This window comes from Barbatula barbatula (assembly GCF_947034865.1).
Source record: "Barbatula barbatula genome assembly, chromosome: 3".
NCBI lineage: Eukaryota > Metazoa > Chordata > Actinopteri > Cypriniformes > Nemacheilidae > Barbatula > Barbatula barbatula.
In genome coordinates this window covers 2,091,453-2,117,614 of record NC_136764.1, presented here as the reverse complement: position 1 = coordinate 2,117,614, position 26,162 = coordinate 2,091,453, and the positions used below count along the sequence as shown (strand labels likewise).

At 39.0% G+C, this 26,162-nt stretch overlaps 1 protein-coding gene across 3 annotated transcripts; it reads right to left on the bottom strand.

Moving 5' to 3' along the window:
* Positions 1-360: 360 nt before the first annotated feature.
* LOC306891706 (NLR family CARD domain-containing protein 3-like) lies at positions 361-15,364 on the bottom strand. Of its 3 annotated transcripts, none has more exons than XM_079452182.1 (12): positions 15,266-15,364; positions 13,804-13,926; positions 13,323-13,365; positions 12,618-12,728; positions 12,388-12,439; positions 11,338-11,542; positions 9,480-11,247; positions 8,990-9,163; positions 8,406-8,579; positions 2,943-3,116; positions 2,402-2,575; positions 361-1,344 (listed from the first exon to the last, which is right to left on the bottom strand). In XM_079452182.1, exons 2-12 carry the CDS (start codon positions 13,889-13,891, stop codon positions 1,308-1,310), a joined length of 3,000 nt encoding a protein of 999 aa, XP_079308308.1. In that variant the 5' UTR covers positions 13,892-13,926; positions 15,266-15,364; the 3' UTR covers positions 361-1,307. The 3 variants fall into 3 exon arrangements, with proteins under 3 accessions (XP_079308308.1, XP_079308310.1, XP_079308309.1); XM_079452184.1 differs by lacking the exon at positions 15,266-15,364 and adding an exon at positions 14,474-14,954; XM_079452183.1 differs by lacking the exon at positions 15,266-15,364 and adding an exon at positions 14,513-14,907.
* Positions 15,365-26,162: the final 10,798 nt, after the last annotated feature.

The following is a 26,162-nucleotide window of genomic DNA, read 5'->3' as shown; positions in this document are numbered from 1 at the left end:
GCTCGCGAGCCGCGCAATGAGTAAAGCTGCGCTACTCGAACTTCAATATTGAATCTAAATCGACCACAATAAACAACATAACGATAGTAGCTAGAAACTTAATGGTATTTGTGTTTTCATTTGTACTGTGTTTTACCTGATTTATGTTTTTTCCCTGTAAAGCTGATTTGGAACAATGGAAATTGTGAATAGCGCTATATAAATAAAATTGAATTGAACTTGTGAGAATTACCTGATTTGTTTCTCAGCTTACAAAACCACGTGTCACGGCGCCATCTTGGAGACACCCCCCCCCAGTCTCAGAATCAACTCGTAATTAGTGATCAAACATATGTGTGTAAGACATCATTTGACAGTGTAAAGTGTTTAAACTTTTATTTGTGTACAATAACATTGACAACAAAAGTGCATTTATAAAATAAAGTAAATATACAGGGTGCGCTCTCAGCCATCACTGTCTGTAATATATTTCTGAAATCACATCTCAATATAAAGACTAAAACTCAGTGAATACATCACAGAAACACTCAGATCTGTATACTGTGCTCGGCTATAGATCATTCCACACCACCAATAAAGTGTTTTTTGTTATGCGTGTGCATTGTTAGTATTCATATTTATTTACTTTATTGCTCAATACTTTGCACACTATATGTTAACAGTTATTTACAGTTTTCTTTCAGGAAAGTTTCTGCATCACTGAATCTCTGAGCTTATTAAATCAGTTCATGTTAAAGACAGAACACATGACAGACATATGATGTGTAACTGTGTGCTCATGTTGATCATAGTCTGAACCATTTGATAAAGAAATGACCAATAAAACATATGAAGTTTCATCACATTCTTTGTTCTAGTTGCTTCAGAATATTTCACCTTGATGTCCATTATAGGTGTTTGGTGTTTATCTCTCCAGGTGTGAAACACATCAATATTCATCATCACTTACATTCCCTCACATGTAGGAAAAGTCATTATATTTTTTTATGTCAATGATCATTTAAGCATCAATTTGTCTGATGCCTAAAACTATAATTTTATTATAAGTTTATTCTTTATTAAATTAACTTTAAAGCAGTAAATGTAGGTGTCCATTGACCATGTAATAATGTATTGTGACCAGACACACGTCAGACTTTAGGAGCTCAGAGATACAGGATGATACAGAATATGAGATCAGAATGTTATACAAATGGAAATAATGATAAATAAGACACTTTTTAGCGCTTCACAGCCGTCAGCGGTGATGTCACAGTCTTCAGAGAGAAAAAGGCTCAGATGATCTTTACTGAATGAAGGGAATCCTTTCACTCTTCATGTGATTGTTTCAGTCGAGGCTTAATACTGTAAAACATTGAGGAGAAACATCAGATATGATATTAATATTCACTCATCTCAGTCATTATCAACATCATGTCACAATGACTTTATACTTACAAATCATATTAAATTAATCTGAGAGAGAGAACACAACACAAGAAGTGCAACCACACCGACATTAACACAAGTGTGAGTACAAAACATTTCTGTCACTTGTCCACAGTAAATAAATCAACTTCAAAATGTCTCGCAACAAATATGTATTTTTGTATATACTGAATAAGACTAGTCCTAAAATGTGTCTAATAAAGATTATTTTGTTGACTGGATACTTAAAGGAACAGTTCACCCAAAAATTAAAAGACTACTATGGGAGTCAATGGTGACCCACAACGGCTGAGTTACAAACTCTCGTGTTTATTTGTGTTCAGCACAACAAAGAAATGTATTCAGGTTTATAACAACTGGTCCCTAAAAAAGAAAATTATTTAATCATTTACACCTTGTGTCATTCCAAACCTGTATGACTTTCTTCTCGCAAACGATATTTTGATAAAACATTTGTCCTCATTGTCTTGTCATTGGTTTTGTATCCATACAGTAGAAGTTTATGGCTACCAACAGCTATCTGTGTTTTGCAGACGAAAGTAAGGTTGGGTGGACTTTATTTTCTTAATTTCTTAATATATATAAAGTATTTTTAATCTATTGCACGAGAGCAACAACAACTAAAATAAAACTATTTTAAAGCGTGAGGTCGCTGGTAGTAAAAGAGCAGCAGGTGGATCTCTACAGCAGCTTTACGTTGTGAACCAAACTTCACTTGCATTTACAACAAGTCCACTGAAAGTGTCATGAGCACTAATAGATGAAACAACAGAAACATGTGTCGAGTTTGTTTGTGACGGCCTACGACTTTAGAACAACGTCAATATATTTATTAGCCTACATGACCCGCGACTAGTCGACATCAAGCTTAAAATGTCATGCCAGAGCAATCATGTCAACTAGTTTGAGCAAACCCTACAGTGTGGTTATAGTTTATAGAAATATAATGATTTAAAAATAATAAATAACTCACAGTAGTGTCTGTAGTTGACATTGTGGATCCTTCAGTAGATCAGAGAGCAGCTTCACTCCTGAATCTTCTGGATTATTACCTCTCAGATCCAGTTGTGTCAGATGTGAGGGGTTTGATCTCAGAGCTGAAGTCAGAGCAACACAACCTTCAGATCCAATACTGCAGAGAGACAGACTGAAGAGAGAAGAAAATAATGAAATAATGACAATAACATTTAGACAATAATTAATAGAACAATTATTTAATATATTTTTATTATTCATCAATGTATCAAATTATGTCCCTTTTTACAAGATAGAAGTAATAAATTTAAAGATGTAAATCACAATAATAACATCAACAGTTTAATATATCAAGTTAGTTATTAAAATGATCTCAGTTTGGTGATAATTCTGTATGAATCTGAATCAACAGAGAGTCATTGACTGACAGTCACTGTTGAGTCTCTTACATATAAAGATGATTCTGATAAATTTATGAAGACCTTCATTTACACAATACATACACATGTTTAACTTTATTGCTTTAAGGATTTTCTTACTGCAATGTCTTCAGTTTACAGTTTGTATTCTTCAGTCCATCAGAGAGCAGCTTCACTCCTGAATCCTTCAGATTATTGAGACTCAGGTTCAGTTCTGTCAGATTTGAGGAGTTTGATCTGAGAACTGACGCCAGTGATGAACAACTTTTCTCTGTCAGATTACAGCGACTCAGACTGAAAGAGAAATAACAAGATAACAGTGAGTCACAATGTTAGTAAGACACTTATGACTGTTTTCTGACTGCATGATGGATCTTTCTGATGTGAATAATGCTGCACTTGCCACAGAGATGAATAACAGTCAAAGCATTAACAGAAGGATCTTTAATGATCACTTCTGATCTCATTTCTATGTTTCAGGATATCGTATGAAGGAACGTGTTGAGGGAACAAGGACAGAGAATCCAAGTGCAGACAGCGGGGTAAGAGGTCAACCCTTTCTGATCCGCGTGCGCTGCTTCTCTCCACCAAAGACACGCCGCATGAAGAGCAGCAGACACGTGTTCATGTTAACAACAGTAGTGCAGGTCAATAGATTCACAACAATAAACTAAATACAGCAACTTTAAAGGATTTGTATCTGTCAGTCTGTTTACTGTTTGCTAAAAGTCTCCAACCTTTCCACCAGATTTGTGATATTTTATGAACCACAACCTTTTTATCTATATTGAGCATTGGCGTTATTGATCAGCATGTAAACATTTGTGACCCTGTGAAAACGTCTCCGGTTACTTTTGTAACCTCGGTTCCCTGAGAAGCGGGAACAAGACATTGCGGAGAACCGAATGTGAAACTCCTCCTCTTTTTCACTTTTCCTGAAGTCCTATAGGATAACGCCAGTAAAAAAAACTTGCCAATTGTCGCAAGACATGCAACAGTATGCAAATACTGACGAATCTAGACAGTACAAATACAGTGCATGCGACGACAATTCCTCAGAATCTACGAGAAAACGCCTGCCCGGTGATAAGTGGCGAACACGGCGTTCTACGCAATGTCTCGTTCCCGCTTCTCAGAGAACCGAGGTTACGAAAGTAACCAGAGACGTTCCCTTTCGAGAGCGGTCACTTTGACATTGCGGAGAACCGCATATGGAACGGTAGAACAATTCCGCTGTGAGAGCTAGCAAAAATAGCCCGACAACTGGGATAACACACAAAGTATGTGGTGCATACAAATCAAATCATTCGCGAGGTTGTCCCAAGCGTTAACAGCTGATTGGCTGAAACCGGCCTATGAACTGCTAGATCACTGAACACGCCACTGAACTGCTAGATTGGGCTCTTGGCAAATTTGCATATCCAAACCCAACGAATGCAGCGGGCTGCGCTGAATAGGGCAGACACCACAGCTGTAGAACAAGCACGGAATCCCGGGCGATATAATAGCGAACATAAAGTACACCAAGCACAGTGTAAACAGCAATGGGGCAACAACTGTGTAGCACAAGAAATTACAAGGTAGAAGATAAAGCGTGATCAGCACTCACCGAGAGGACTTGAGACGCCAACGAGGACACATCCAATCTGTAGAACCTGGCGAAGGTGTTCTGTGAAGACAAGCCAGCTGCACAGCATATGTCCTGAATAGATCTGCCCTTAGACCAGGCCCACAAAGAGGCGATAGCCCTAGTCGAATGAGCTCTGATAACGAAGGGGCAGTTCTGACCCTGACTCTCGTATGCCAAGGTAATAGCGTCCACCACCCAGTGAGAGAGCCTCTGTTTTGAGACAGCCCGGCCTATAGTACGATCCGCCAAAACAAATAAAGAGCTGCTCAGACTGCCGAAACTCGGCCTTGCGATCAATGTAAGCCCGCAAGACCCTTACCGGGCAGACTGCTCTCTGAGCATTAGCATCCTGCGAGTCTGACGACTCGGAAGACAAAGCAGGCAAAGAAATGACCTGTGCTCTAAAAGGGGTAGACATGGACTTTGGCACATAATCCGATTTCGGCCGGAGAGTGACGCTGCAGTCGCCGGGTCCAAAACAAATGAATTCAGCGCCGACTGAGAGCGCTTGTAAATCCCCTATGTGCTTAGCCGAAGCAAGGGCGAGAAGGAGAATGGTTTTTAGAGTGAGCTCTCTTACAGAAGCCACGTCCAAAGGCTCGAAAGGGGGAGAAGAGAGAGCCTTCAACACGAGCGCTAAGTCCTAGGGCGGCACCGAAGGGGTTCGCGGGGGGAAAAGTCTCCTCGCTCCTCTGAGGAATCTGACCACCAGCATGTGCCTACCAATCGATTGCCCATCAACCGGGGAACGAAACGAGGCGATAGCCGCCACATAAACCTTCAGCGTAGAAGGGAGGCCGCCGTTGTCCAGCCTGTGCTGCAGGAAAGATAAAATATCAGACACGGGGCAGGACGCCGGGTCGATATTGTTACTGCTGCACCATTTAGCAAACACCCCCCATTTTAGAGCGTATAAACGTCTGGTAGACGGCGCACCAGACTCCGAAATAGTATTCAGCACACACTGAGGGAGTGCAGTTAGAACCCCCGAAGCGGCCAGGCATGGAGGTTCCACAACTCTGGGCTGGGGTGCCAAATCGTGCCGTTCACTTGGGACAACAGGTCTCTCCTGATGGGAATCCGCCACGGCGGTGCCGTCAACAACTCCCTCAGGTCCGGAAACCATGGTTGATTCGGCCAAAATAGAGCGACGAGAATCACTGACGCCGTCTCATCTCTGATTTTGCACAGCACTAGGGGTAAAATCTTCACCGGAGGAAACACGTAAAGCCGAACGGCCGGCCAACGTACCAGCGAGAAATACAATGGGCAGTGTGCCTTCTCGCTTGTGGTGAATAGATCCACTTCCGCCTTCCCGAAGCAAATTAACAGGACTGAGTCGGGATGAAGCCTCCATTCCCCGTGCAGAAGACCCTCCCTCGAAAGCATGGCCGCTCCACGGTTTGGATGACCGGGGATATGCGCTTCTCTGATAAAGAGTACATGCCGATCAGCCTCTGGAACTCCCTCAGGGGAACAAATGTAGAGCTAAAGAGATGGACTCCGTCCGCTCTGGGGAGAGGCAAGTGTGCATCTCCACTGAGTCGAAACATACCCCCAGATACGTTATAGACTGACTCGGTGTGGGTTTGCTCTTCTGCATGTTCACGCGCAGCCCCAGGGATGTCAAGTGACAAAGCAGCATCTGCGTGTGACCAATTAGCGCCTTCCGAGAGTGGGCTAAAATCAGCCAATCGTCCAGATAATTGAGAATGCGCATTCTGCTTGCTCTGAGAGGGGAAAGCACAGGGTCCACGCAATTTGAGAATGTGCGCGGAGCTAATGCCAGTCCGAATGCGAGGACAGCCAATTGGTACGCTGAATCCTCGATTGCGAAGCGCAGGAACCTTCGGTGGCGCTTGACCATCTGAACATGAAAGAACGCATCCTTCAGATCTACGGTTACAAACCAGTCCCCGGGACGCACTTGTGCCAGGATCTGTTTTAGAGTTGTCATTATGAACGCTCGCTTGTGAAGCGCTCGGTTGACGGGTCTCAAGTCCAGAATCGGACGCAGACCACCATCTCGCTTGGGCACTACAAAATACCGTCTGTAAAACCTGCTTTCCCGCTCGTTCGGAGGGACACGCTCGATCGCTCCTTTCTTGAGCAGGCTGCAGATCCTGCCTCAACACAGGCTCGTTTTGCGCTGACGTCAGCGACGGAACCACACCGCTGAAGTGGGGAGGTCTGCGTCTGAACTGCAGGGAGTACCCGTGTTCTATCACGTTTAGTAGCCAAAGAGAGATGCCTGGAATGGCCTTCCACGCGTCCAGAAACAGACATAACGGCCAAATCTGTTCGGGGGTTAACGTCAGGTGACCGTTTAGGGGAGCACGCTGGCCTAGCGAGGCTAAATGCACTGGCGAGAAAAAAAACGTGGGCTTCAGCCCCAACCACGTGGGCGAACATGGCCAGCGTAGCTGCGTGAACGCGCGCCGACTGAGGTGCAGACCAGGATTTCACCACGTGCTCGTGGACGTCTGGGAAAAACGGCGCACTCCTCTTTAACGTGGCCTGGCGGCGGCTCGCCTGAAAGTACAAGGAGTCGAGCCTACTTTTTGCCGGCTCCTCAGGTGAATCCCAGGTGATATCGAGCTCGCTTACGGCCTTCTCGAGAACCCTTACGAACTCCTTGTGGAGGTCCAGGGGGCTCTATGGATCAGGACCATCCCGCTCCGATCCTCCCCAGTCCTTTGTGTGAAGCAGAGATGGACATGGAGTCATAGTCCTCCTCAGTGCCGAAGGAAACGGCGTCCGCGATGGAAGGCGGGGGACGAAGGCTCTCGTCCACGTAGAGGACTGGGGAATGAAGTGACGGCAGAGGACGGGGGCCCGGAGCCGGGTCGTCGCCGCCACCTCGTGGAATGGGTGGACTCACCAGCGGCTCGATGGCGGCGGTGAGCCTCGACCCTATGAGTCCTCGAGCGATGTTCCTGCGAGTCCTCAAGACACGCGCCGGGTCCGCACAGTGCGCGCAATCAGACTCGCATCTTCCGCGAGAGCAAGGCCCAGGCAGGCAATGCAGTGCTCGTGAGTATCCTGCGGGCCAATGGGGCCCGCTCAAAGACGACAGAATGAAGCCATCGGATGCGGTGAAAGAAGTTTCTAATTGCGTCTTCAACGATGGCAGCGTGAAAAAAAAGATTCTGAGGAATTGTCGTCTCATGCACTGTATATATACTGTCTAGACTCGTCAGTATTTGCATACTGTTGCATGTCTTGTGACAATTGGCTAGTTTTTTTACTGGCGTTATCCTATAGGACTTCAGGAAAAGTGAAAAAGAGGAGGAGTTTCACATGCGCACTCGAAAGGGAACCCAAACTAAGGTCTCAAAATCTAACAAAGTTAATTTCAAGCATTAACTTATTAAATTTATTAAAATTACATTATTCAGTCAATATTGAAGATATTGTTGTTATATTTTCACAGAATATTCTGTAGGATGATTTCATGTAGAAGACAGTGAAAATACTTTTGCTTTTGCTTTCTTTTCACAAGCAGCGTCACATTTAGTAATGAACAAGGATCTAATAGTGAAATGATTTAAAGACAGAAGTAGTTCTGGTATGAAGGGCATGAAAAGGCTTTTTTAGTAAGTAAATTAGTTTTCTGTTTATGATGAGAGCATTTTAATAGTTACATTACATTTGTTGTTTGAATGTTGTCAGTAGTTTTATATCGACAAATATCAATTATCAGACTTCTATTAAGAGGGCATTACCCTCATCATTTATGGTGACGTTACTTTGGAATATCGTTATTGTTTGGCCGGAGGAACTTTTGCCATAACTGAGGTTTTGTTGAAACGCTGCCACTGTCAACTACATCAAATTTACACAAGAACAAGAGTGAAACAGCAAAACATAAACAGCAAAAATACTCGACAGTCACTTGAGATTATTAAAAAAAGTGAGTATATAACAAAATGATAATTTGATCAGTAACTCACAGTAGTTTCTGTAGTTGACAGTGTGGATCCTTCAGTAGATCAGAGAGCAGCTTCACTCCTGAATCTTCTGGATTATTATCACTCAGATCCAGTTGTGTCAGATGTGAGGGGTTTGATCTCAGAGCTGAAGTCAGAGCAACACAACCTTCAGATCCAATACTGCAACCAGACAGACTGAAGAGAGAAGAAAATAAATGAAATAATGAAAATAACATTTAGACCATTATTAATAGCACAATTATTTAATATAGTTATTTATACTTTGATGAATAATAATTGAATAATCTTTTTAATAATGTATCAAATGATGTCCCTTTTTACAAGATACAAGTAATAAATGAAATGATTGTAAATCGCTGTCAGTTTACAATAATATCATGAATAGTTTAATATATTGAAGTTAGTTATTAAAATGATCTCAGTTTGGTGATAATTCTGTATGAATCTGAATCAACAGAGAGTCATTGACTGACAGTCACTGTTGAGTCTCTTACATATAAAGATGATTCTGATAAACTTATGAAGACCTTCATTTACATAATACATACACATGTTTAACTTTATTGCTTTAAGGATTTTCTTACTGTAATGTCTTCAGTTTACAGTTTGTATTCTTCAGTCCATCAGAGAGCAGCTTCACTCCTGAATCCTTCAGATTATTGAGACTCAGGTTCAGTTCTGTCAGACTTGAGGAGTTTGATCTGAGAACTGACGCCAGTGATGAACAACTTTTCTCTGTCAGATAACAGCGACTCAGACTGAAAGAGAAATAACAAGATAACAGTGAAGATATAAACACATGAAGAGATAATGTTTGAACAATGAGAATCATCTGCACAAGAGCTGAAGCAACATCTGCACCTGATAGAGAATCACTGCAAGAACTGAACCCTGACAGACGATTATAAATAAAAAACAAATGAATGAAAATCAGAAAAAAGCCACAAGAGAGCAGCTCTCACTCTACAGATGCAGTGAACAATTCCATCATGTTTTATTGTGTCTCTGTAGGACATTAACGACAGTAATGTGGACTGTTAGATGTTCAGGTGAAACTGCAGGTAAATGACTCACTGAGCTGTTCTGGATGCTTTGATCACTGGCAGAAGCCTCAGAAGACATTCATCTGATCGATCATATTTCCTCAGATTAAACTCATCCAGTTTCTCTTCGGAGTTCAGTAACACAAACACCAGAGCCGACCACTGAGCAGGAGAGAGACGGACTCCAGTAAAACTAGACTCATCTCCTCTGTTCACATATGTTTGTACTTCCTGCACTAGAGAATGATCATTGAGTTCATTCAGACAGTGAAACAGATTGATGGATTTCTCTGGAGAGAGATTCTCTCTGATCTTCATCTTAATGTACTCGACTATTTCCTGTTTACTGTCAGAGCTTCTTCCTGTCTGTGTCATCAGATCTCGTAAGATTGTCTGACTGGACTCCAGTGAGAGACCCAGAAGAAATCTGAGGTAAAGATCCAGGTGTCCGTTCTCACTCTGTAAGGCCTTGTCCACTTCACTCTTCAGTAAATCACTCATGTTTGATCTCAATCCGCTGAAGTTTTCTGATGTTTGCTGAAGAAATGACAGAAACTTGAATAAAGCAGCGAGAAACTCCTGAACGCTCAGATGCACAAAGCTGAACACCTTCCCCAGGTTCAGTCCAAACTCCTCTCTGAAGATCTGAGTACAAACTCCTGAGTACACTGACGCTTCTCTGACATCAATGTCACACTCTCTCAGATCCTCCTCATAGAAGATCAGGTTCCCTTTCTCCAGCTGTTGAAAAGCCAGTTTTCCCAGAGACTCAAGACTCTTTCTAGCCTGCTGAAGATCTACCTCACATTTCCCATCATACTTCTGACTCTTCAGTTTGATCTGAAACATCAGGAAGTGTGTGAACATGTGAGTGAGAGTCTTGGGGATCTGTGCTGGACTCTCTGCTTCACTCAACATTCTCTGGAGAACAGTGGCTGAAATCCAGCAGAAGACTGGGATGTGACACATGATGTACAGACTTCTGGATGATTTCATGTGTGTGATGATTCTGTTGGCCAGACTCTCATCATTGATTCTCTTCCTGAAATACTCGTCCTTCTGAGGGTCATTGAATCCTCGTACATCTGTGATCAGATCAACACACTCAGGAGGAATCTGATTGGCTGCTGCTGGTCGAGAGGTGATCCAGATCAGAGCAGAAGGAAGCAGATTCCCCTTGATGAGGTTTGTCAGCAGCACATCCACTGACGCTGATTCTCTGACATCAAACAAACTCGGATTCTTTGAGAAATCTAGAGGAAGACGACACTCATCCAGACCATCAAAGATAAACACAACTTTATAATCATCAAAGTCTGTTGATCTCAGTTCTGTTGTATCTGTGAAGAACTGATGAAGAAGATCCATCAGACTGATATTTGTCTGTTTGATCAGATTCAGTTCTCTGAAAGGAAGTGGAAATATGAAGTGAAGATCTTGATTTGTTTTTTCTTCAGCCCAATCCAGAATGAACTTCTGCACAGAGACTGTTTTTCCAATTCCAGCGACTCCTTTAGTCAGCACACTTCTGATGGGTTTGTTTAGTTCAGGTGAGACTTTAAAGATGTCATTACATTTGATTTGTGTTTCTTGTGTCTCTGATCTTCTGGATGCCGTCTCAATCTGTCTCACCTCATGTTCATTATTGATGTCTTCACTCCCTCCCTCTGTGATGTACAGCTCTGTGTAGATCTCATTCACAAGTGATGAGCTTCCTTGACTTGAGATTCCTTCATTCATTCTCTGGAATTTCTCTTTTAGTCTGGATTTGTGTTTCTTCATGTATAAAGGGGTGAATTCTGTTGTGTAAAGGAAAACAAAATAAGTTAAATGCATGAAATGTCAAATAAAAAAAATAATCCACAGGAATAAATTCATGAATCTCTTACTGGTCTGTAGTTTGTTAGCGAGGTCTGTCTGCTTCATCTTCCTCAGGACGTTCAGTGTGATCTTCAGAAACATCTCTCTGACTCTGATCTGATCTTCATCATCCTCCTCTTCTCTCTCAGAGCATGATGGGTAATCTGGACTCAGTAGACTCTTGAAGATCTTCAGCTCTTTTTTCATCAGAGAGATGAGTTTGTGCTCAAGCTCCTGAAAACATTGTTCAAACACACATGATTTAGTTTTCTTATGAGGGCAGAAAAAGGTTTTAATGCTCATTTTAGTGAACACAGTTTTTTCTAAATTGCTTGAACCTCATTTCATGAAACCTATAACACATTTAAACACTATAAACACACATCAAAACTACAGAAACAAAATCATATTTTCTTTAATTCATATTTTGCCTTCAAATGATTCTCAAAGCATCAAATACACATCAGCATTGATAACACACTGAGATCTATTTCAAATCAATATGATCGTGACTTCTTACTACAATGAATCAGTTTGAAACTAAACATCTAAACATGTTTCAGAATCATCAGTAATAATAACAGTAATCTGTGTAAAGCTGCAGTACGACTGACAGTAAAAGAATCTCATGAAACGCCTCTTAAACATACAGCTTTGATTTTGGGTTTATTAACATATTTTGGGGTAAAATTATTTTAAAGCCTCATTTGAAGAAGAGCATCTACATTTCAGAATAAACTGTGAATGAAACATGATATTGAATGTAAATCAAACGAATGTAAAATAAATTATTGTTAATCAAAGCAAAATACTAAAATAGACACATTCTTTAAAAGAGAATTCTGTAAAAAAAATCCCTAATAAATATTTAAATAAACGGTTGTTACACAGTAATTGCTTTGCATCCATTTCTCAACTTTACACACACACAGACCAGACACAGACACAGACACAGACACAGACACAGACACAGACACACACACACACAGACACAGACACACTGACACACACTGACACACACTGACACACACAGACAGACACACACACACACACACACACACAAACACACACACACTCACCTGGAAAACAGACTCCATGTGCTTCCCTTTGATTGAGACATTTGTTGTGTTTCTGTAATGTAACAATAAATGAAATATGTGTTTCATACAGTGAACACATGGATTAATGTGTGTATCTGTCAGTAAAGTGTTCAGTGAATATCTGCAGTAACATCAACAGCACAGACTCAGATCAGAGAATAAAGACTGATGAAGTGATTTACTCGTCTAAACCATCAGACTGTTCTCACCTCACATCTGGATCATCACAGTCTCCTGAACTGAAGTTAGGTGGATCACCCATTGATGCTTCACTCTTCATGGACACACGGCTGGGTTTAGGAGATTCTCCACCAGTCAAACTAAAACAACATTTATGTAATGAGTTTATGCAATGTATCAGTAATGTGATAAATTTGTATAGTATATTAGAATAAATATAGGATATATGAATAAAAAATATTTCTCATGCAGGCTCAGACAATAAAGTAAAAAGTAATTTCTGCTAAATTAAACTATTATAGTTCAACATATTTGTAAGGACCACTATTGCGTACATGTAATATATATTTAATGTATAAATGTAGCTACAATCTCATGTATCCCTGTTTGAAGCAAGAAAACTGAATCTGTCTGTAGTCCAACCTTTTAAAATCCCTCTGCAAGTGATACAGAAAGATTAAAATGTAATTCCTCCTCAGTGCTATAGTGAGATATGAACCCTGCTCATCTAAAGAGAATTTAATAATACAAACAATAAAGAAAACCAAAGAAACCCCTCCCCACACAAACTAATATTAATTTGTAATGAATTAGTTTGCATGAAGCAAATCTTCACAAAGTTGATTTAAGTATAAACTCTGACAGCTATCAGACAAACCAAACACATGTAACACGTTTCTCAATTACAGTTAAAAAGGACAAATTTGTATATTAAAATATTTTAATCATCTCACCGTTCAAACCAGGAGAACATCATTGATTGAGCAAACATTGATCCTGCAAATAAAAATACTGTGTTATACACTTCTTTAAACCAGAGCAAAATGTCAGATGGCACTTAAAGGCTTTTGTATCAGAACTCAGAAATATTGAACAGGAATTGTTCGCCTACCATGTGTGCACTGCACTGACTGCTAATGTTTACTGATACTGAGAAAGTATTAACCACCGTCACATCAAAATAAACCATAAACTACAGCTCAATATCTAAAGAAAGATAGTAAAGAAAGTAACAGCTAGCTGGCGTCAGTTATTTGTTAAATGCAAAGGTAATGTTTAACAGTAAAATCTCAATTCAGATTGCAAGCTGCACAGAAATTAAAGTAAAAGCAACAGTTTACTAACATGAACTTCAGCAAGTTCGAGACGCATTACGATCAGTAGCAGCACATCATACACATTTCCCCAATTTAAGTTGATTAAACACGGACTTACCTGCAAGTGATTCACGGGGATAATCTCGCAGTTTCTGCTCCTGCTTTCTTACCTCTGATCTTGACTCCTGCTTTCTTTTGGGGTCCATTTCCAAATAAATAGCCCAGACTACTGTCTGTCAAACTGCGTTAGAATAAAAAAAATAAAATAAGCAACTTTCAAAGCCTCCAATATTTATTTAACAACACCAACTCCAAACACAAATGCATTGATAGAGCCATCACAGAGGAAGATCACAGACAAGACAAACAAAAATCCATTGAATCTCCTAGAAAGAAGTTTTGGTCCTTAGCTCATTTTAAACAGAAATCACCTCAGAATTCAACAGGACAATCAGGTTATAGCGCAATATAAACATTTAGAAATCTGCTGTTTTATCTCAACAACAATAAACAAACTAAATTTACAGCATTTTCATGGAGCAACACAAGAAAAAAATGTATCAAATGCAGAATCATCTGCTCCTAAACTCTTTTGAACTTGTTTTAAAACAGAAAACAACCTTTCACATCACAGTTCAACAAGACAGACAAGTGTTAAACATTTTAGTGCAATATAAACATTTGGAAATCTGTCAATTTATCTCAATTAGACGAGACAAAAAGAAATGATAAATAATCTGGCAAAATACACAATTTCAATCCTAAATAATGGGGAAGAGCATGTATACATTTGAAATGCTTGATTTCATTTGGCAAACACATCTCACACGAGCATTTCTCTGGACTTTGAATGTGAAACAGCTGCTGCTCGCAGACTCGAGCGGTTCAGATGCGGTTAGACTCGAGACTCATCACCGCTTCACTCGCAGCAGAATCCGGGTCTTCGGTTGAAGATGCTGCTGGGGCTCTTCGCTCTCGGGGCTGTGAACATTAGCTCGAGTCGGCAGTGAAGAGATGTTCTGGCTAGCTGAGCTGAACCCGTTGACGGGCGGTGCCTTAGCAGACTAGCTAACGTTTACTAGCGTAAATAAATTGCCTATTTTCGGTCTATATTTTAAATTGTCTGCGTTCCTGATATCCTTCTCTCTTTTAAATTTACGATTAGCGCTCCCACTTAGCTTCTCCATGTTTGCGTTTTGTGAGTTGTGTTGTGTTGTGTTGTAGCCCCCCCCCCCTCAGCACTTGGTACCCTTGGTACGGACTTGGTCTGTTGCCAGAAAGGAATGAATCTTCCACTTTCACTTTCACTTACACATTATATGGAGTATTTTCACAAGAGAATCGGCAAACAAGTCACACATTACTGTTTATAAACACGCTTCCTTATGACAGAATAACATTTACATTTAGTCATTTAGCAGATGATTTTATCCAAAGCGACTTATGAAGAATTCAGGAAGCAATGAGCGATATGTCACACAGGAGCAATAGTTCAATACAAAAAACAACACACAACAATAAACGCGATGTAAATGAAGTAAAACAGGCGATTGAATCTACTGAATAAATGTGATACTCACAGTATTTTCTTCTTTAATAACAATGATGATTCTTCTCACTTTAAAATGTCTTCTGCTGTAACAGTTTCTCCCGTTAGCTGTAATGACGGAGGAGGAGCCTTGAAAGAGCTCAAACACAATGATACACACACACACATCGCAGTGTGTTGTGTAGTGTTTCCTTTCGCTGCGGCTAATTGGCTTCTGAATTACAGTGGTAGTTTTACTGCTATTATAATAATACTTTTGTGAGATATATTTAGTTTGGTTAAGAAAACAAAGATGGTGTTTAATCTGGTGCCGGTCGCATAAACCGCTTAGAATGATGTAATCATAAATGGATTAACTACAACATTTTTTACTCCACTTATTTTTGTTGTCTTGATAAAAGTATGTATAGTTATTTGTATAGTAATGAGCGACTTTAAATGGTTGAAATATGAATCATTTTATAAACACCCGCGTGTGTTAAGTAGATCTACGACGCAATCGAGACGTGAGGCGTTGGCGACCTCTACTGGAGACTTTACTCAACGACACGTCACTCGAGTCGAGCCGGTTCTGTCAGGACTTGTTTCGCTTCAGTTTCGGTCTGTTACTCTGTGAACTGCAGCTAAACCCTTCACACAAACACCAACTTAAACATTCTTACGTGTTAACACGCGACATTCACCTTTACACGACGATTATATAAGAAATCATTTCTGAGGTAAATATGAGAATTAGTTTTGTTGGTCCTGCAGAGACATGGATTGGTTTCACTGTAATAAGTGTTTTCTGAGAAGAGGGAAACCATTTGTAGTGTCCAGCTGTGGTCATATATTCTGTCAGGACTGCATGAATACAAGTGAGTGCGGGATTTACTTTGGTATAATAACAGATTTTCACTTTTATTTAAGACCTTTTTAAGTCAGGTAACAAACATTTTGTCTTCCAGAGTTTAGTGGTCAGTGCAGAGTGTGTCAGGCCGACTGTAACTACCTGACAATATCTGACCAGGTGAGTCAAACTAAACCCAGAAACTGCGTCTACAGCAGAACAATGATCAGCCCCAGTTGTGATGCTAAATGCAGACAATGAACCAACAACACATTCATTGACAACGACTCTCATTCTATAGATAAAGCCACTGCCATATATGATATTATTGAGAGTTCATTGAGTTTATGTGTGCTGTATGGACAGAGTTCACCTGGTGTGGAAAGGATCCAGCTAGCACAGGTACATCTGCTAAAGATCTGGAAAACATCTGCTGTGTAAAAACATCTGCTTGATATCAGTTTTACATCCATTCTCAATGATAAATATATTACAGACGTCTGTGTGACATCTAACATCAGACGTATAGCAGATGAGCACACAATGTCTTCCAGATGTGAATGCAGACGTCTGTCAGGTGTAGTTTGCTATCAGGGGACAATCGTTGCAAATTGGCAAAACAGTCGACAGCCCAAGTGAAGGTTTTGTTTATTTATCAGCTTTTCTCGTCTCTTTTGTTTCCTGCATATTCCTTTCATTATTGTGAAGATGAAACCGCAGGAAAAGATGTATTTCACAGATCCAGTGAAACTCCTGCAGACTCGACTGGATCATATCGCACAGGTATCAGTCGTTTTATCAGACACTTATTACACGACCCGTTGGAACGTTTGGTTCTGATTGGCCAGTCGTGACATTTGCAGGTCTGTTATTCCCATATAACAACCTCTCAAAACTAATAACACACGGTCACCCGGATGCAGCGAATCATTTTGCTAGGTTTTTTTTGACAAATTAAATATGAATATATATATATATATGTATAAAACCCCCTTAGTTGTTATAAAATGCACTGTAACGCACTGCTTCATGGGGCTTATTCCATTTGCATAGCATATGTTTCATAAAATGAAGTAAATAAAGTGAAATTTAGGGTCTGCCGTTACAATTCGGGTATTTTATTACGGCTTGGAACTCGGCTCAACCAATCATAATGAAGAACTGACCGTTATATAATAACATACATTATATTCACAAATGATTAAACCAAACGCTTGTTCGTGACATTTGAATGTCGTTTCTTACAGTAAAACGTGGAAGGTCTGCATTCAGTAAAATGAGCTTATCAAATATTTCATCATGTTTCTCATGGGGCGTGTAATAAGTGGGATAATGTACAAGCAGCCGTCTGTTCCTACCTGATACCTGATCATACTGTCAGGGCTTATTTCTGCGATAACAACCGGCTGCCTGTACATTATCCCTTACTTATTAAATGTACTTTATTACAATTCATTTATAATCAACATGATATTGAATAACATCTATATTTCTTTTTACTTGACTACATGAAATGATAAAATGCCACACTGACATGAAGCCCTAAGCAAACACAATTCTACCTATTGAAAGTTCAGACGTGTTTCAGGTCGCTGTTTTTCAGAAAAGGCAGAAGGAACGTGTCATAGCTTTCTATAGAAGCAAGTCTGCAGAGCTGGAGCGAAGGCTTAAAGATGTCAATGATCAGCTCTACAGGTGCTCTTTTGTTGTTGAATATCTGAAATATTTCCATCATAACTTTTAATTTGTATCTATTTGTGTTTTATTAAAGGCTGAGCTGAAAAGAGAGAATGAAGAGCTCAAGAAACCTCTCTCTCAAAGGAGGGTGAGAAATATCAGTTTACATTAGTTGTATTCGCACGTGACTTTCTTAACATTTTCTTTCAATGTTAATGTGTTTTGCCCCACACAGACATCTCCTGGGAGGTTTCAGATTAATGGGTAAACACAGATTATTGTCTATGATCATATGTGTGGCCATAATATTGTAACAGTATGTTATGACAAGTATTCACAGAATTCACGTCTTTCCATATATAGAGGTACTCCAAGGATGACTATTCCAGTGGCTGTGACATCACCAGGTACTAACTCTTCATAATTTGAGAAATAAACTGCACTTATTAAACTAAAAGACTAAACTTTATGTGTTGTGTTTTTACTTTCCACAGTCACACCGCGCTCTAGAGCTGTCAGGTAGATTGTATTGTATTATCTTAACCATGTTTACTGGTAGACCTGCTCTCCCCCAAACATTGACCGCTTTTCCACCATCGTGCAGAACCGTTCCGTGTGTTGGATATTTTATTTATGTCTTAGACTCCCACAGGTTCATCCATCTCTATGTCGAGCATGAGTTCAATGCATGAACAGACTTGTCAGTAAGTCAAGATTTTGTAACCGATTTCTTGCTATCATAAAGTAAACATTTATTAAGTTATTTATATTGCACGATCTCATGGTTTATGCTTATTATGTTCTCTTATTTTAAGGGACACCCAGTTCAGTTCACACCCCCACAAGGTATCTTTTGATAAAATATAAAAAATTCAGATGTTCAGATGTCTTAAAAAAGCTTCACGTTAAGCAATTCTACCTTTCATCTACAATTTTTAGGTAGATGCTCTTTACGTAGGTTTTGCTTTGGCAAGCACCAGCGGATCTGTACATGTGACGGTAACAGATGACCAGATACAACATCTTCACAATTACAGGAAAAGTGAAACATTTCTTGACTTCTGTTTTTGAAGAGGTGTCTGTCATCTGCGAGCATCCAGAAGATGTTTCTCCCGTTTATACATTTTGAGTTTTCTGAAACTGACGTGTTTCTTTCACTCCAGTTTATCACTTTCATCTCAAAGTTCCAACAGATCTAAAATTAAATGAGAAACGTCATTCGTTTAGCGATGTTTCATGTTCTTTAAAAGAAAAATACAATAATTCTCTGACCATTCCCCGCCAGTGTTTCTTAGATACAGAACAACGATACAAACATAGACAGAGTATTTCATGTTTATGGATCTGTATATGCTGTACTGTTGAAATGTGGGTAACCTGTTTGTTCCTCAGTATCTTCATGTTTCATTGCGCATGAATCTAAACTGAATCACTTTTCTCTTCAACCTCCTCTTAACAATCTCCATTTCAACAATCTCTCTGTGTGTGTGTGTGTGTGTGTGTGTGTGTGTGTACTGGCACACAGAACTTGCTTTTACACCTTGTGTTGGTCTTACTTTTGGATGAAGCGGCTCCTTCAATCCAAATTGTAATCAATATCAATGCAGGTAACAAAAACAACAAGACCTAGCAGAGAGCGATCCTGTAAAACTGATGGTGCTGTCCCAGCATGCAATGCTCCATATCATAGCTTCACATTCTCTATTTACAATGTAAATGATATAGGCCTATTAAAACATATCAACTAAAATAAAGCAACAAAAAAGAAAATAAAGCACAGCTGGTTTTCTTCTTTAAACATTGTCATCAATTACAAGAGGTCAGTTTTTCACTTCAGTACATTGCGATAAATCCATTTATTGGAAAAAAGTCAGATATACAGAAGAACAGTTTGTGGACACAGAAGTGAATCTCTTGACATTTACAAACTGTGATTCGGGTCAGAGAACATAACGCTGTGGTACTATATACGTAATTTTACCATCTGCTTTGTATCATTCAGTGTTTCTCGTCTCATTCTTGTGGTGCCATGCACGCAGTTGCTCTGCTTATCTTCAGATAAGAGTATGCCAAGCTTTTAAATGGTTCACCGAATATCTGTATCTTGTGACTGTCTACCTTACTATGAGACGATATGTTTTCAAATCAGACTAATGTCCAGCATTGCAGCATCAAACTGTTTCTCTGTTCCAGAAAAAATAACATTTATAATCTATAAGTGTCACGTTCAGGTTCTGTTTATTGTTCTGTTTGTTCATATAGTCAATCATTAGTTTCACCTGTGTCTGGTTTAGTTTTCCTGTATATTTAAATCTCATCATTCCCGGAGGACCGCGGCCCTCTTGTAGTCTTTAGGGACTAATCTTGCATACACTACACTATTATAATATAAATATTATGAAGGTTTAGGCTGCACTAGTCAGATCAACCGCAACCAGGAACACTTCCAATAACAACTGATGCATTTGTTGCTTCAAAGAGTGCAGAACAGTCCTCTACTCTCAGCCAGTCTCATTGTTCCAAGGGTACAAGAGCGGGCAGGACGCAGTCCATACCCAGACCTGACAAAATCTGTGATGATAGAGCTGGACAAAGGACGTGACAACTACAAAATTTTAGCCGCTATTAGATTAATAATGATAATCTATTTTGCCTTGTTGTGCAAGCACTGTCGAGCTTGTGCAGAGGCTGCAGCTTTTGCCAGAGGGGAACTGGGATCCGCTGGTTAGGCCTGGTTTCCCTCTGAGGGTTTTTTCTCCTCCAATGGAGTTTTGGGTTCCTCGCCACCGTAAGCATACTAGCATTGCACTGTTTGCCTGGCTGCTAGAATTTTATAGTTTTATTTCATTAACACTGCATAGAGGAATTTATGTTTACAATGTTTACTTGTACAGCTGCTTTGTTATAATGAACATTGTAAAAAGCGCTATATAAATAAAGCTGACTTGACTTCAATTGACAATTATTGTGTTGTGTTACTCTAAATTGTTAAATTAGTGAAATATACCAGTTTGTGGTTGTGTTTAGGAAGATCAATGCAAAATAATCTAGCCAGAAGCATTGTTTGTTTTCAGGTTCTTGAAAGGTTTTCTGAAGTTTTTCCACTGTACACTAGCAGATGGCGGCGCTGTACCTCGGTGTTCTTCTGTTGCTTCAGTGTGGTCTGTTGCATGCAGCTGAACCTCAGAGTTCACAGAACCTGAACTGTCCTGCTCTTGCTGGAGTACCAGGAACACCTGGACACAATGGTGTGCCCGGAAGAGACGGTAGAGATGGAAAAGACGGGACCATTGGGCCTAAAGGAGAGAAGGGAGAGCCAGGTTTGTGTGAGAGTTTAAGTGTGTTTTTCGTGAGGGAGAGATAAAGATTCAGGCATTTGCTTGCTTTACTGTCACAGGAATGGATGTGCAAGGACCGCCAGGTAAAGCAGGACCACCTGGACCCCAAGGAGTACGAGGTCGTGATGGTTTAATTGGTTTACCAGGTATCAAACATCATAAATTGTGGTCCAGAATATCAGCCTATAAATCAATAAAGCATCTTGATAAAATGTATTTTCAGGTCATCCTGGAAGTGACACAATGTCCCTCAAATCTGAGATCCAGCAGCTAACTGCCAAAATGACCATGATGGAGAAGGCTTCAGGATTTAATACTTTTAGAAGGGTTGGGCAGAAATATTACATTTATGATGGACAGTTTTGATCAGGGGATTAAGTTCTGCAATGCAGCTGGTGGAACGATCGTTTTGCCAAAAGATGATGCTGAAATCCAAGGTTTGTTAAGATTATCTGTTGCCAGTGGTTTGAGTGGTAAGAAGGTGTTCATTGGAGTCACAGACAGAAAAAGAGAAGGGCAGTTTATGGACCTTGATGGACAGCTCTTGACTTTTACCAAGTGGGGTTCAGGTCAGCCTGATGACTATAAAGGTGGACAAGACTGTGGTGCCCTCGTGGTGGATTATGGGGAATGGGATGATGTTGGTTGTAATGATTTACATCATGTCATATGTGAAATAAAAATCTGATAGAACGTGTCACAATCTTCTGCACTATTGACATGTGTATGTGTGGGACAGATGCACATCCAACCACCAGGGGGAGCTCTCTCCAAAATACTAAAACCTTACTATTCACTCAACATTTTATATATTTGTCTCATGTATACTGTATGTGGCCATGCTTTCCATTGTCATGGTATTGCCAGTTCACCTGTGTACCAAGCATTATATCATTATTCATTGCATGTCTTATGTGATGACAATAGTTTGGCTGTTCTTTTGGTTTATCCTTTAGAATCATATATGTCTTGTTTGCTTGGTTGAACTGATCATTTGGATTGTAGACCTTCCCTGGTATTTTGACCGTCCCTTTCTGGACTGTTGTTTAATAAACTTCTGCATATGGTTTTTCAACCTGCCTACATGTCCAGTCCTTTACGCATAAATTATTAAATGTTGGATTATTTCCAAAAAGGTAGAAATGTTTCTTCATTGTTAGATATTGATATTCATATAGTGATTACGGTTGATTAAAACAGACACTTGTAAAATCATGCCTGAGGTATTTGTTCACATATTTATACTTTTCTCTTTAATTCATAAACTTATGATTTATTAAACCTGGCTCAGACCAGAAGACAACTTGGAGATTTGTCTCAAAAATGTAAAAAATCTATTAAATGACATTTATTTTCTAATAACTACCTTTTCTATTGATTAATGATTAAATGTTGTTACCTTTTATTATTCTTGAATAAATTAGTTTCTGTTTCATTTAAATGCAAATCTAATAACAACTTTAAAAACTCTAAATACCTGAAGTGATGTCATATACTGTAAATGTGATTTCATTGGTCGGCTGTAATGTTTATATTCTGATAACATGAACTCAAGACCCGTCCTGTCCACAACATTTGTATCTGACTTGATAATCCTGATTATGTGACTTTAAACTGATTGATTCAAACATTTTATTTGGTTTAAAAACTAAACAACAAACTTAAAGTTTAACAAGCTAAAGAATGTTGTTATTGTTTTATTATTTATTTACATTTATTATAGTTGAGAGAGAAACTATACACATTTTTCTGAAGTCACATCAAGACAACAAGATGTGAAAAAGTCTATATTTCAACAATCATTTGATAACTGTTTATGTTTGGATATAAGCTGGTAAACATTTTATATATTGAAACCAATTATCACTTTAATAATCAAACTAAATTAATAATCATAATATATATATATATATATATATTGTATATCCCTCCCTCAAGTGTGGACACTTTAAATACTGCTTAAACAGAAACCTTGTTATTTCCACAGTGAGCAGAAGATGGTGATGTTAAAGTCCTGCTGTCTCTGTGCTGCTCCAGCTGCAGTTGTGGCCGCATGTATGAGCTGCGACAGAGAAGAGTTGTGCAGCTTTCCTGCAGCTCAGTGGGAAGAGTTTGGTGGTAACAACATCAAGGTCTTGGCTCGATCCAGAGGATTGCACTTAGAGACAAATGTATAGGATCATGCAAATGTAAGTCACTTTGGTTAAAAGCGTTTGCCAAATGCATTAATGTAAATGTTTATCCTGGAGTCCCCAGCATACCGGCACACAATGGCTCCCCTGCAGAGATGGGAAAGATGGGGCTGCTGGTCAAAAAGGTCAGAAAGGAGACACAGGTTTGTTCGTCTAGTTTATATTTTATTTGTGTGTATTACTGTCCATTGTGACATATACCTGTACATACAGTATTACATATCAGTCATTTGAGAATGATGTTGATGAGACATTAAATGGTTTAACAACGTTGTATTTTGGTTACAATTAGGTAATGTTGCAGAAAAACCTTTTAAAAACCTTTTAAAAACCACACCCCATATTAAAAAAATATGCAACTAAAATAAAATGTTTTAAAACTTAAAAAAATAACAAAGTGCTTTATGTTTTTTATAATAGTGTAAAACATAAATATCATGTGTGTTTACAATAAAAAAATTTCAGACCAAACGGTAACTTTTGTGACGCGTTTTATTTAGGTGTTAAAATTGTTGAACTTTGTAACACTGTTGTTGCAGTTAGCGTTGTGTTCGGGAAAAAAATAAACGACAGATAGATCATCTTTAGCCGCTCTTGGCATATTTATTTTTCGTTGCTGACACATCAGTCTCACGGTCAGACAGCCATCAGTAAGAATACCGTAAAACAACTTGAACAAACATAACAACTCAAACGCGTCGTCTGTGGCTTAAACTTTAGTGCCCCCTTGTTGCATACATACAGTACAGCATTACATAAATATAGAACTGAAATGAACATATTTTAACAAAAATGATTTTATATTTATTAAAGAATCAATATTATATTAACACATCATATGAACGCTTACAGATAGTAAATATAGGCCTACTTACAGGTTTATATTTCTCAAAGCAAAGTTTGTTCGCGATCTAAATCTCAACACTGCGCAAACTTCAATACTGAAAATGGCCACAAGGTGGCGCACATACACATGACAATCTGAACACATGAAACTAAAGGTTGTCGGTGTTTTAACACGAGGCTCAATATTATGCATGTGAATTATTTTCTTATTGTGACAAATCTTATATTGTCAGAAAGGTCTAAGACTCTAAAATAAATATTTCATCACTGTTTTATCAAATCATTTATGTAAGAAGAGTAATTGATTCATAAATGACAAGAGTGTGAATAATAAACTTTATGTGCTGCTCAATGTCTGGCGGTTCACGTACATTTACTTCAATATTTTGTTTAAATTATTATCTTATCATAACAAACTATATATTGTCAGAAAGGTCTAGGACACTAGAATGCATATATGATCAGTACTTTATGAAATTCATAAATGACAAGATTGTGCGTATGAAAGTGTTTAGAGTGTTCTGGTATTGAAAAGCCTCCTCACAACATTATATCCAGTAATGAAAAGGCAAGACAGTCCGCTATGAATCGGTGATGAGGGGGATTGACATCAGGGTTCTAGGAACAGGCTTTAGGCTGAATGTGGATCATTTTTACACCAGACCATCACTGTTCCAGGATCTCCTTCAAAAAGCCTTCTGGACCTGTTTGGAGCTAAACTCTGTAAGTGGCCCTCAAGGACATCGTCTGTGGATCCCTGCCTTGGACTTTCTATCAGCTGATTTTGAGCTATTCTGATGTTTTTCTTGGGACACTGTGATACTTTATTTAATATGGGACAATGTATAGATTTTAAAGACGGATGGCAACGCTACTGATGTACTGGCTTTGTTAATATCTGACACATCCATCAAACATTTTCCCTTGATTTATTGAAATTGGCGCCAGGTGTGAGAGATGGCAGATTAGCAATGTAGGCTTTGATAAGACTGATTCTCCATCGATGATGTTAATAAGCAGAATAAATGATGTGTGACCCAAACATGTCATATGAAACCCCCATATTCTCTTAGTTCCTCGTCTCCGTGTGGGGCATTTAGATGAAGCTGTCGTTCAAGATGGCTAAGTGTGTTAACTCTTTACCCACATTGTATGATGCCTAAACCCTCAACACTAATCTCATATAATGCCTTCATTTGTCTTCAAAAGGGTCTTGAGGGCCATAAAGAAGGGAACGCAAAGTCACTTGCTGTTGTGGTTTGTTGTATTAAAAAATTACGTTTTTTCCCACAACAAACAATAACACTTGTTCTGCCTCTTGTTGTTTAGTACGGAGCACGTGCACTAGTCAATCTAACAATGTTGTTTTGTGGTAAAAGTGTAGAAATCTCTTTTATTTTGAGTATTGAGCACTATTGTCAAAACCATGGTTTTATATTTACCAATGTTATGGCTTTTACAAATCACGATTTACACACAATAAATAATTGAACAAATGTAGCATTTAAATACAATCGTTGTGTTATAAGCATGTAATGTAATTATGTAATGTAGTCCATAATAGAGATTATTCTGAGGACTTCAGGACTGTAAGATTTCTTGCTTGCCAGACAAATTCATGAGTCAGAAAATAATGAAAACAATGTAAAGCATTAAAAAGCATTTAATAAAGAAAATAAATATACATTTTAAATATTTTTTGTTTTTTATTGTTTATGTTATATGTCTTATTTATTATTTTCAGGAGTTTGCCTTCGAGCATATAAACATGAACAGGTGCTCGAGGTTCAGGGAGAAGCAGCAGAGTTTGTGAAGTCCCACATAAAGGAGGAGATATAAGAACCTCATGGTATTTATCAGGCAATATTCATTGGTTTAGTATGTGTGTGTTTTTGTACATGTAAGATTTCTCAGATGAAATGATCTGATTCAATACATTATAAAGTCTCAGTATTAGAAATCAAGAAATCAACTTTTGTACAATAATGACTTATGTGTTTCTTTTTAAGACTCATGTGCAGCTGATGATGACGATGAGCTCATATA

Coding starts and splice junctions, on each gene's coding strand:
- LOC306891706 (XM_079452182.1), bottom strand. CDS start 13,891: ATGGACCCCAAAAGAAAGCAGGAGTCAAGATCAGAGGTAAGAAAGCAG. Junction 11,248..11,337: donor CGCTAACAAACTACAGACCA/GTAAGAGATTCA, acceptor TTTACACAACAG/AATTCACCCCTTTATACATG. Junction 9,164..9,479: donor AAAGCATCCAGAACAGCTCA/GTGAGTCATTTA, acceptor TTTCTCTTTCAG/TCTGAGTCGCTGTTATCTGA.